Here is a 12,285-nt window from a genome sequence, read left to right on the forward strand (position 1 = left end):
CATCTTTTTTATCCTGTTGGGTTTAGGTTTATGAGACCAGGGCTTCTCAGGCGAAGTCAATTGAAAAAAGCAATAGCCACGAACTTGATGGGCATATATACTGTCGTATACCAGCGTCCAGCATACGCCACCGGCATATAATGGGAGGCAAACGCTCCAGTCTACAGTTTCACAGACTGCTGACCAGCCTAAAAATGCTCCCCAGTTGTACGCAAGGCCTAAACAGAAAATAATAATCTCAGAAACCTCTACAGTCGGCGCAGCAATAAGGAATCCCACCCAGCACAGCTTGAGGCCAATATGTGAATCTTTTCATTAGTGGATAAATGGTCACGACAGACAAAGAAGCCGCTCCGATGAAAATGCTGCAAAATAAACATATTGTGTCATTAACGATGCAAAGAATCCGAACCAAGGACATCATGCCTATTCCAATTTAACTGCAGCAACACACCGAGCCCAGCTGTCAGCTGGGCACTGAGGAAGACCAGGGCTTGCTTCTGAGTGATATCACCTCGTGCTAGAGGTCTTTCTTTAGTCCTCTCTGGGTCATGAACGATTGTCAGCTGCTAAGAAAGGGAGACAAGGCGCCCATTCTCACCGACAGACTTGTCAAGATTCTTGTCCCACATGTCGTTGATAGTGCAACCTGCCCCTCGCATGACCACTGCCCCAAGTCCAAACAGGCTAATGTATGTCAAGGGAGTCGTATATGGAAGTTGAAGCGCGTAGGATGCCATAGTAATTGACCACGCTAGTCCACAAAAAGGGGTGAGAATGAAATAAATTCTTCATGGACGGGATACCAACCACAGGGGTAGAACAGAAGCAATGTCCCTATTGGTTTGTCAATCCTAGTTAGATAAAAGTATGGTCGAACTTTGGCCGGAAGATGTTCAACCCATACTTTTCGCGCTGGCGGGGGTGGAGTCTTAAGAGAGTCAGTAAGTGTAGGGGCGCGATGGCTCGATATAAAGCGTAGAGGAAGCTGGAGTCTCCATTGGTGACTTGAAGTACGGTGAGCCCGAGGTGCAGATAACCTGAAGTTCAAGCAAGAGGACCTAAGCCAATGCGTTGTGGAGGGAGAAAAGTGGACAGCCATAAATAAACTTGCAAAGCGTAATCAAAGCGCTAACCTCTATCGGCAACAAACGGTCACGCGCGCCCTACCCCGATCGCGATGCGCACTCTGCAGCCGTGATATAGTACGTTCATTTAGTCCCGGTCCCCCAGACATCGGAAGATTTATGATTTTTATTCGTACATAAAACAGTTAGAAATATACAGCGAAACTACTTTCCCGACATCTCATCCAAATGAAATAACGAGAATCCAGAATAGCAATGACCAGTACCCAAACAATTATGCCCACTCCTTAGCAAGCTTGAAGTACCACTCCCAGTCTATGGAAAATGTGAGCAGACGCACCGTAACCACAAAACGCAAAGGCTACATACCGGCATAGACCTCACCGTCGTCGTCAACAACACGGCTTTTAACATGGTATGTTCCAGACCGAGCCAACATTCCAGATGGGGACTCTTCTGGCTCAAAGTTCTTTGCGTATGGTTTGCCATCAGGGGAGGGACCGTATGAGCCAAGCATTTGCTCCATTTTGTCAACTGCCAGGGATGGTTAGCACGGAAATGCTTAGGCGACGGGATATCGTACCTTTCACCCCTGCGCGTTTCACGACTTGGATATATCGAACACCCTGTGAAACTTCTTAGGTGACAGGATCAATAGATAAGATTGTGGAATCTTACAGAAATAATGGAGTGGTTAACTTTGAAAGTAATACGAACGCTATACAGAAATTAGCATTGGCTTTGGACATGAGCTGCAAAGTCAGAATTCGCTCACTTGTACTCAACACCTTCCTTGATGACGATGGGGTTCTTCTTTGTATCCGCTAGTCTGGCCGTGTCTTTGAGATCAAAAATGATTTCTTTCCCAGAAGGCAGGGTGGGCGAAGCAAGCTCAAGGGTAAGGACTGTTACCTAGAGAAATGCAAGAGTTAGCCAATCCGCTGGAATAGAGACGCGTCCGCAGGCTCACTTTGGGACCACTGGCTTCGGTGGAAGCACCGGGAACAATTCCAAGCGAAGCCTTCCAACGCGCTAGACTCTCATCCTCAGCGTCAAGCCGAGCGTATTCGTCTGCAGACTTCGCAGCGCCAGGCTTGTATCCTTTGTTCGAAACGTCAGATATGTCGAAATCTGAAAGTTAGGGGTGATAGGCACCTGGGGTGTTGGAAGGTTTGAGATCATCTTGATCGTCGTGCTGTTAATTGAGAAGAGTGAGTTGGTGGGACAGTCCTTCGTGAGGTTCCGAATACTTACGGCGGACATATTCAGGTATGTAGTGGGTTGAGTGAAGATTTGGTATGGCGACAACCGAAAGCCGCTATAAGGGGTCCTCACGAATCACCACAAGATCGATTTCACACGGGTGCTAGCTACATCGCGCTTTGCCGAACCAAAGCATTCCTGTATTTTATACCACCACATATTCTGCAATAATCTTATCATCCACTGTCAAATAAATGAATATCGTAGCATTCCTTTCGTGCTATACCATAACATGCACGATCGGTTCGTCAAGTTTACAAAATCTACAATACCTTCAAAAACAACGATACTTAAATATCCTCACAAATCTCCGTCCAGATCCAAACTACCGCCTTGGCTTTCTATCTTTAAATGAAATAAGCTGTGGTTATCTTGGGTCGTCACTCCTGATTGTTCTGATACTGTGGTTAGTTGATCCGACTTTTATTTCAAGACGTAGGTTCGGGGTGCATGGATTCTGGTTTGATAAAACATCAACTAAATAGGCCACCTTCAAGGGAAAGTTACACACCACCCTTGAACCAACATTTCCCCTTACTGAGATGGAAGCACTTTGGGCCATTTGGACATACATGCCCCCAACAGCACTGGTCACCATATGGACACTGTACTCCTGTTTGACCAAATGTTGTCAGATTTGCACCTAACTATACACAGAAAGCGGGTTGATGGTACCATTCTTGAGCCAGTTGCACGGTGCTTTCTTCGCATTGTTCGCAAGTGAAACCAGCTGATCGCTAGTAAGGTTATAGTCATGGGAATATTTGCACACTCCAACCTAATAATATAATTAGTTTCTTATGCATGTGTTTGAATTGACCAGATACACTCACCCCTTTAGAACATGTCATTAGATAGAATTCGTTACAAGGAGGTGGGTTCTCTATTCAGGAGTAAGAACAAGAACAAGTGTAAATGAGCCAAATTAGAGCGACGTACGTTTATGTAGAGGCTAGAAGGGTATATTAGTATCAAGTGAAGCATATAGTTTGGCCGACCGTACCAGGGAAGGGTCTATGGGACGCCCAGGAGGTCGTGGTGGGGATTGTGGGCTGATAAGTCCGCCATTAGTTGTTACAGCGCTGAATGGACCCGTGGAGAGGGGTGCTAGCTTTTTAGGTGCTCGAGATAACTTCTCTGATAGAAAAAGGCCATCGAGAATCATTCGCGGCAGTGTGAAGACATTAGGTCTTTCGTTGTTGCCCTCGTGGGTGTGAGATGTATACAAAACCACAAGTTTGCCAAGCATTTGATCCTTTTCGAGGGCGCTTAAAGTCGACATATAAGCCACAGGGTCGTATCCTGAAACAAATAAGTACGTAATCATCTGAAAGTTATATCCACTTGCTTACCACCGAAAAAGATACGCAAAGTTTGAGGGAAGTAGGCATAGATTTGAATGTATTCTGAAGTGATTTGCCGCGTTATATAGGCGCCAAAGGAATCCGTCATTGTGTTTGAAGTTTACCTTTTATTTTGGCCTCTAAAGCATCCTTGTTGTTACCAACGTCGATGATGGAGAACCTAGGTGAAGCTTGCGTGAAGCCCTGGAGAGATATGACAAAGAAATTAGCGTGGTTGTTTAGAAAGCAACTTCATTACGGATAAACCATACTGATAAAAAATCGTGAAATTGTTCTTGCGTGCAGATTCCGTTCCCAACGATGTCTTCTGTAAGATCTGACCTGTTAAGATATATCGTAATCCAGAACGACAACCGCCCGAAGACATGTATTTCTTCGCCGGCTAGTTGCTCGGCTATTGCCTGGGTGAGACGCTGAGCCGCAGTTCTACCTCCTTGGTAGCCTTGGTGGAGAAGATCCCGATTAAACACAAATTCATCTCCATTGATAATACAAAGGATAAGAGCATTGTTGTTCTATGGAAGTATAAGCCAGTAAGAAACACAGCAACGATGACGAAAGACGCACATTTTTGAACCCATCCAGATTAGATATTTGCCTGTTAAGCGCTGCTAGTTGCACATTGTGCACTCTGGTGTCGCGTTCATTGGCCTCGACGGCAACTGCATGTGCTTGCTTCCACACAGACAGTTCTAGTTCGAGATCTGCAACACGGCTCTCAAGCTCGGTATTACGCCTTACGGTTGAAGTCGACAAATCTGCCAATATTCTCAGGCAAGAGCGCCTAGAAACTGGATGGTAAAAGGACATACTAAATAAACGAGAGAGAGTTTCATCCCTGTTTCCGAGGTTAAGGAAGATTGTGAGCGATGGAGAGAGCAGAAAGATAATTAGCGCCCTGACTGACCAAAGCTGCTGACTTGCCTCGCCCACAGGTTGGGTAGCCATGAAAGGCAAGGTGATTGGAAAACGAAGGAGAATCCAGCTGTGGTGGACGGGAATGAAAAGCTATGGTTGAAGGGAGGCGCCTTAAATCATGCTGTTCTTGCAAGCAAAATGAACACTCAAAAGGTCTTCTCCGGGGTCTATGTCCAGACAAGGAAGGGGAAGGACAAAAGAGGCAGTCACAGGGCAATAAGGAGGGAGATAAAAATAGACGATCCTGAACACTTCTCGCCAAACTCTCACGAATTCTATTTCACTAGGGCTAACCTGACGGCATCGAGAATTGAATCAAGTCTGTCAGTTGAGTCGAATCTTCGAGTGACCATTCCAATGGAAGTCCCGTTCGCTCACCATGTCTGCTTGGATACGACGATAGACTTCATATCCACTGCTATGACTCACTGAACCACTCTTAAGTGCACACTTGGATAGCCGCCGAATCTCCGCGGTCGTCTTGCTGCTCCGATCACCTTCGCTGACTTGGAATGTAGAAACATACTATAAATATTTTCACTTCCATCAAAGCATACTTAATATTATCTCAGTCAGATATGCCATCATTCCAGCCACCCCCGTGCTTCAGCATTTTAAGCTATATCGGCGGTCTGTTGTTTAGGTTCCTTGTGCATGTCGGCTACAACGCTCATGTTAGCTGTCTGTCTTGAACATCTCAGATGACTGAATGCCATTTACCACCCTGGAATTTACAGCGATTTTGCTTGAAAAAGTGACATTTCGTCGTCATTGGGCAGTAATGTCCATAGCAGCAGTCATCGCCCCATAGACAGATGTCCCCTAGTATGGACTTGTCAACGCAGCTGCAGGCCAGAAGATATTTGTAGCCTTTACCTTTGTTCCTTGACGGACATGGCGACTTTTTAGCGTTGGTGCGAATCTCAGCATAGTGTTCAGGTTGGAGCAGATAGTCATGGCCGTATTTACAGTCGACACCATGCTTACAGGTGGACAAATAGAAAAGCGTGCACGGAGGTGGTTTGTCTAAAATCATATACCCGGTCAGATCCAACCCAATAGAAGAGAAGAAGAATCACGCACGCTTGGAGAGGAGCTATAACACGTAATATTAGATGGGAAAGAAAGATACTTTGGAAGCTTTAGCTCACGATATTAGGATTTATTCGTCGCGATCGAGAATTCGTGAGAGATATTTGCGGAATGTTGGGCGAGCCATGCTCACTCTCATCACTAGAACTTGAGTTGCCACTGGGATCCAATTCAGGAGTGGCTGCGCGTTTAGGGACTGTTTGAAGAGCAGATGAGTAACTAGGTGGCTGTGAAGATTGTTTGCGGGAGGAGTCTTCGGGCTCTATCGAGGCGAAAGGAAGTGCATCGAAGCATTGCCTGATGTTAGATAGGGAAGGCCTGTGACCTTTCGGCCGCTCTACAGGGGGGAGAACTACCGGGGTGGGTACCGTGGCAAGGGTAGGCACCGGGATCGAGTTAATGTGGGAGGGTGGTGCCGGCATCCCCAGCTTCTGCGAGATGAAAAGGTCTGGAATACTAAAGGAAGGGAGCTCAAGCTCGTTAATCCCTGCTGCCATGTCTGTATAACTTCGTAAAAGAATCAATTTATTCTTGAAACCAGAGGTTATGTGGGATCGAATGGTCGTAACGTATCCGTTATCATGGCATCCTGGAAATGTTTGTCTAGAAGGCGTGCCAAGAAAAATGAGAATGGTTAACCATGTACCTCCAAATATTATCTTTTCAGTTTGTGGAAATCTGATCTCGTCTTCTAATAATGCTAGAAATACAAGCTCAGCGAGCATACTCAACTGTATTGTGGCGTTTACCTTTGATTTTGGCATCAGCGGCTTCCTTCGCGCTTCCGACATCGAGCATGATGAAACGTTCCGCCGCTTGATTGAATCCCATGATAAAGTCATCGAACTTGTTCTTCGCTGCTGCAAGCCCTGCCCGACCGAAAGTATCAATCAGACCCCGTCTGTTGAAAAATATATAGACCCAAAGTTGATATCGATTGACGCCGTTGGTTGATGCGAGGTGTTGCATTATAGCGTCAGATAACTTCTGCGCAGCAATATGACCTCCAGACTGTCCTTGAGAAATGAGTTGGCTATTGAAGATGGCACCATCGCCGTCTAGGAGAGCGACGACTCGGTGACCCTGACAAGGGTTAATTGTTTATCGTCAAGAGCCATCGTTTGGGTCACCTTTAGCTGCTTTTCCAGATCGTCCGCTTTTTTCTCCAATTCTTCCGTCCTCTTTAAGGAATCCTGTAACTTTTGTTCGCTGTGGACACGTTCCGTCTCATAACTGGACAAGGCTCGCTTATGAATATTCAAGTCGTTCTCCAATTGCTTGATGGTGACACGAGAAGAGGTCTCATTTTCTAGAATTCTGATGATTTCACCTTAACACGTTAGACCGATGGTCAGCTAAAGTTCCAGTTAAACAAATGTAAATCACTTCGCAGTTGTTCCAGATAGATGCCACTAAGGTACACGACTATCATTTAGCTCAAATATAGATTCATGATGAAACAGGAACCTACACATTATTTTGGGCGAGGGGAGTATGTGATCCCGGCGCTTCTTTCTTATCGTTTTCGTAAATCATGATGATATGTGTCGACTATGCTGATGTTCACAAAAGAGATGCTCGAGCTGTGTTTAAAACACAATTTGGAACGGTAAACCTGAATCCTTATATTCTGTTAGATTCAACGACCACACCTAAGCTGCATGTCTGATCTCGTTGTGTGCAAATGCGTCCTGGAGATCGAAAACTTGACAAATATAGAGGTGATATACACGTTGAAGCCACGTTCATTTAGACCCTTTCTTGAGTAATTTGTAACCGAACAGGCTAAACATGGTGCTCAGGGACCTTTGATACTTCCGGGTGGCTTCTATGTCGACTCTGGGATACTGTGCGAAGGCAAGAAAAAGCAATCTAGCAACTGCAATTACAGGCCTCCTCGCGACATGTGCTGATCGGCTTTCAGAAAAATATCCAAAAAAGCTCGCGATGAAATGGATGGACCTCAATTTCCTGAGATAACGTGCTAACAGCAAGTAGTTTCATGCTTTGATGAGGGTTTTATAACGACTCGCCGCAGGCAGCGTGCGATATCAAGCTGTCTCTTGGTAACACATGCATCAGAGATTACTGAGTTCAATCAGTGGAGAGACTGGAGAGTGGTATAGCATGTGTGCTTGGTGCAGTCGCATGTGCACATAACGTTGAAACTTGAGATCAAGGAAGGCAAGTACACAGGTGACCCTCGGTACGAACAATATCTTGACCCGGATTTTGATCGGTGATGGTTAATATGATTTAAGAAATTCTCAAAAAACAAGGGGGCTAATCATATTGCCTTGACGTACCTTAAGGCAGGTCTAAATCATTATAACCAATTCTTGAGTGGCTTCAGCTCAAGTAGTTTGTTATTTTCCATGAATTAAGAATATTTTAAAATCTGTAGAGAATATTCTTACGTAGATTTGCTTTGAGATTCGCTCAACATTAGTCAAATCTTATCGGATTCCATCGATTTTGAAGGATCAGAAGTTTTTTTACACATAAATATTCATTCAATGAGGTATCTACAACGTACACATACAAGGAGGCAATAATGATCAATCATACGCACCATGGTACTTCTACTTGCACCCAACAATCCTTCCTGCCCATCTCGACTGTTCTTCTCTACTCCGGAAAACTTGAGAAAGATTGAAAGACTTGGAGTAGCGACGATGTTCACCCAATGCGAGCAAAAAGTCTGTATCTTAAATCAGTATTGAAAAGCATAGGAGCATAGTATTGCGAATAGACTTACTGCCACTTAAACTTGTCCATCTGTTTCCAAAAGACCAGTTAGCCAAGATAAGACACAAACAATGAGGAGCAGCTTACAGCGATTACTGATTGAATCTACGCATGACCCTGTATCAGTTAGCGGAGCAGAATCATGGACAATATACATGAAAAAGCTCAAGCGACCATTGTGCCATTGAACATGGTTCCCACATACGGGAAATTGCATAACTAGGGGCAATCACAACAATCAGCTTGCATGCCAAATGCATGCCTGAACAGATTCAGGAGCTGCAGAAACAAACAAAATGAAAAAACGGCATGGAACAGCAGTGGTGGATTGAGGAGAGAGCATTTCCCGGTTGCAAAATGCGCACAAAGGTTAAGCAAACAATTACAAACGATTAGCACTGCCACATTCACCATCCAAATGTCGGTTGTCCCATTCATAAGTTGCAAGCTTTTTGTTACATTAATTACATGATTATATAGAAAGAGTAGAATGAATAAGAACTTTACACCCCACTACTACCGCTGCTGCAGTTACCTCTGACCTGATAATCCGGACCACGATTATTATAAAGATATTGTTGTACTATAGAGGTTCGGGCCATAGAGCTATGTGTGTGTCGTGATGAAGACTGTTCCAGAAATGTACTGGATTGAGTTGGAAGTGAGGAGGACGTTGAATTCAGTGGTAAAGTTTGTGTTGTAAAGTCAGGGGATGAAGAACGATTGTGCACTGATCTTTGCGTAAACTCTGGAAATTGGTCGGATGTGGAACTGCTGTCGGTGATCTGCTGTCTGCTGCGTCCATTATTTTTATGCCATTCGTCATCGAGAGACCTTGATTCATCAATATATCTATAGGTAAAAAAACATGAATTAGCACATTAAACACACACTCAAGCACAAAACTGTAAACATACTCTTTCCATGCATCCGTCGTAAAGCTCTGACCCCGCAGCTCAAAGCCCTTCTCAAACCAATCATCTGCTTGGGCCCAAAAGTCATCCCCGTTCGGAATACGACCCACCGTTTTTAGACCCTTTTGACGCTTATTACCCGTTACTGCGTGAGAGTCGTTGTCTTCGGTGTCATCTTGAAAGCTTTCTTCCTTGCCAAGAAGCTCTTTATTTTCGTATGCAAATCTTCTCTATTGTCGTTGTTTAGTGGACATAGGAAATAGACAGTAAATTGATATCGTAATAGACTTACCAAAAGAACATTTCGTATCTGATATTCGACTTCTTGACTGCCTGACAGTGTCCCATGATGATATTTGTCTGCACATGCTTGTGTAAACCTTTTGAGGCTGCAGCGTTTGCGACCAAACAAGCTGTCACGAATCTAAAGCAATATGTATTTTTAATATTTAGTACACATTATTGCTGAACATAAGACTCACATCTTGTCGGAATGCATTCCGAACGCTTGATGCCACCCGTTTTGCTTCTGACCTCCAGCGTAGCTCACGAGCGGGTTTGCCGAATATATTTTGCATCGAATACTTTGAGGCATCTTTGCTAACTTCAGCCTAGATAATAAAGGATAGAGTAAGTCCGAGTCCATACATGAATGATTATGGAGATGTACACTCACCTCAACGTCAACATGGAGAAGCTTGAAGCATGTGCGCTTGGGCATGTATATATGCTGCTGCGATAAGTGTCGAAGGTCCTCCTAGAGAGAAAATGAACCGAAGTTCACCTTAAACTGAGACATGAAACGCACCTTCTGATTTTTTGTAATTTCCCATGTTTTCTGCAGGCGGATTTGTAGCTCTTTAAATGTTCCCTTTAGATCTAGTCCTCCCAGGCTACCATTGACTGATGCAAATGCGGTGAGAATCTTCTGTTCAACGGAAAATTGACACGCAAGTGCAAATATCCCAGTCAGAGCAGAAGCGCGATCTAACGGAATCTGTTGCTCAGCTCCAAGCTGAAGTAGTGCAATAACCAATCAGAGAACTTCAATAACTCAAAAGAAATGTCTCTTACAGAGTATAAAAGGTGTAGATCATTGTGGCGTTCTGGTGTAAGCCCGAATTGAAGGCTGAGAGTATCAATAAATAGTTCAACACTATCAGGTTGTACTGGATGCTCAAAGGGTGGGGAAGCGTTTGATCCGGCTGACATTGGATGAGCTGAACTTGACAAAGCAGTGTTTTGAGCAGGAAGATGTTGAACAAAAGCGGGAATTGCACTCACTCTGCAGTTCTTGGTTTTATCCGTTCCGACCAAAGCTGTGCAACATTTTCTTGTTGATTTCAAATAAACGGCGCGCGACGCGTCAGTAACGCGTCTGAGCGCGTTCGAACACATTTGAGCTCAGGGGAAGGGCCAAAATCAATATGTATAATGCGGAAGGGAGTGAACAACAGAAAAGAGATTCGCCCCCCAAATTTCCCATGACCAAATCGGAGTTCAAACAATTGACATCATTGACAGACTCGGATGAGGATCTTAAGTTGTCAACACCATCCCCAACTGCTAAAAAACCTGGAAGTTGTGCTGAAGAGGGCTTAGCAGTAACCTCTAGCTATGCACTTTTCTCAATACTGATATCACTTTTATGTAATCCTTAATTAACATTGAATTACCTAGCTATCCTGCACTAAAACAATAGAATGTAATTGACTAATGACACAACGCGAAGGAACAAGACACAAGGCAATGGGGACGCGATGCCATTGCACAGATTGCTGGGGACGTTGTTGAAGTCCGGCTGCTGCACCCTAGGCTGTCAAGTGTGTTGAGTGTGTGTCAAATAGCGATGGCATTCAGGACCTCCGTGTGTCATTGTTGATATAAGGAGTGGCAGCCGCGGCGCATAGTCAGATAGTGGCAGGCGGGCAGATGGAGTAGTGGCAGCCGCGGCGCGTAGTCGATAAGTGGCAGCAGATGGAGTAGTGGCAGCCGCGGCGCGTAGTCGACAAGTGGCAGGTGCGTGCTGTTGTCTGTTTAGTAAAGAAACTGGTATGAAAAGTAAACAAGCGCACCTTACATATCTCCCCTTCCATGGATATTCATTGCAACCCCAGTTAGCAGCATTCTCGGTGAAGAGGCCGGTACGGGATGGGACACAACCTGCAAGAGTGCCAGGTTTGCCAGACACGTTGTGAATGTGGCAGCATTCTCAGTAAGACCTGCGTGGGTCATTGGCCGGCAGCGCGTATGCAGAGAGTGGAGAGGGGTCGTTGGCCGGAGGTGTGTAGGCAGAGAGTGGAGATGCTTCAATCCGCGTCCTCTCTCTCTGCCCGCTGCCGAATCACTCGCCGTATCACCATTCTGTGCAGTAGTGAGTTGCAGCGCTCACGCATGGCCATGTCGAGTAGCGCTGCACAAGTCCCATCAGTATCAATGGTGACGGAGTGTGTTGCTGCTGGGCTTACCTTGACGAGCAGGACAATTAAACTTCTTGTCATCGTGGGCGGCCGAGTTTAGATGGCTGTTGAGTCCAGCCAGAGTGGTACATTTCTTCTCGCAAAGGAAACATGCGTACGCTTGTTCATTCCAGGACGCCTCCCAGGCGATGTAGCCCGTGACAGTCGACGGGCCAGCCTCAATGCGTTTGATCGAAATATTTGGGACGATACCCACCTTGTGAACTGCAGCTGTAACCTGGTGGCGCGTGACTCTGTGGCAGCCCGATTCGATGTGCAATGCAATCCCAGACGGGCTTTTAAACAGAAAGGACATTTAAAGTCGCGACCTTTATGTGCCAACGAATTCTGGTGCTATTGATCTCATAGACAAAATCCGAAAAGTTGAATATGCGCTCAAGGGGCGCAACCTCGGATGGCTCAGGGGCGTGACCTTTTA

The 12,285-nt window shown here is 45.3% G+C and overlaps 4 protein-coding genes across 4 annotated transcripts; all 4 read right to left on the minus strand.

Annotated features, from left to right (window-relative positions):
- Window positions 1-1,362: 1,362 nt before the first annotated feature.
- JR316_0004924 (Rho GDP-dissociation inhibitor) lies at window positions 1,363-2,351 on the minus strand (the record flags this gene model as incomplete). Its single annotated transcript, XM_047890688.1, has 8 exons — window positions 1,363-1,403; window positions 1,458-1,622; window positions 1,672-1,714; window positions 1,767-1,806; window positions 1,864-2,000; window positions 2,059-2,189; window positions 2,244-2,283; window positions 2,343-2,351. 8 exons carry the CDS (start codon window positions 2,349-2,351, stop codon window positions 1,363-1,365), a joined length of 606 nt encoding a protein of 201 aa, XP_047750449.1.
- Window positions 2,352-2,994: 643 nt separating this feature from the next.
- On the minus strand, window positions 2,995-4,663 carry JR316_0004925 (uncharacterized protein; the record flags this gene model as incomplete). Its single annotated transcript, XM_047890689.1, has 10 exons — window positions 2,995-3,129; window positions 3,185-3,234; window positions 3,291-3,303; window positions 3,355-3,653; window positions 3,704-3,757; window positions 3,820-3,898; window positions 3,967-4,230; window positions 4,283-4,473; window positions 4,528-4,553; window positions 4,623-4,663. 10 exons carry the CDS (start codon window positions 4,661-4,663, stop codon window positions 2,995-2,997), a joined length of 1,152 nt encoding a protein of 383 aa, XP_047750450.1.
- A 1,045-nt stretch (window positions 4,664-5,708) lies between these two features.
- Window positions 5,709-7,261, minus strand: JR316_0004926 (uncharacterized protein; the record flags this gene model as incomplete). The annotated part of the gene is made up of 7 exons (XM_047890690.1): window positions 5,709-5,729; window positions 5,785-6,314; window positions 6,372-6,425; window positions 6,475-6,808; window positions 6,856-7,055; window positions 7,112-7,137; window positions 7,197-7,261. 7 exons carry the CDS (start codon window positions 7,259-7,261, stop codon window positions 5,709-5,711), a joined length of 1,230 nt encoding a protein of 409 aa, XP_047750451.1.
- Window positions 7,262-8,404: 1,143 nt separating this feature from the next.
- JR316_0004927 (uncharacterized protein) lies at window positions 8,405-10,599 on the minus strand (the record flags this gene model as incomplete). The annotated part of the gene is made up of 11 exons (XM_047890691.1): window positions 8,405-8,426; window positions 8,484-8,503; window positions 8,561-8,578; window positions 8,679-8,692; window positions 9,120-9,325; window positions 9,391-9,617; window positions 9,680-9,811; window positions 9,870-9,998; window positions 10,064-10,144; window positions 10,196-10,402; window positions 10,462-10,599. 11 exons carry the CDS (start codon window positions 10,597-10,599, stop codon window positions 8,405-8,407), a joined length of 1,194 nt encoding a protein of 397 aa, XP_047750452.1.
- Window positions 10,600-12,285: the final 1,686 nt, after the last annotated feature.

This window comes from Psilocybe cubensis, chromosome 4 (genome assembly GCF_017499595.1).
Source record: "Psilocybe cubensis strain MGC-MH-2018 chromosome 4, whole genome shotgun sequence".
NCBI lineage: Eukaryota > Fungi > Basidiomycota > Agaricomycetes > Agaricales > Agrocybaceae > Psilocybe > Psilocybe cubensis.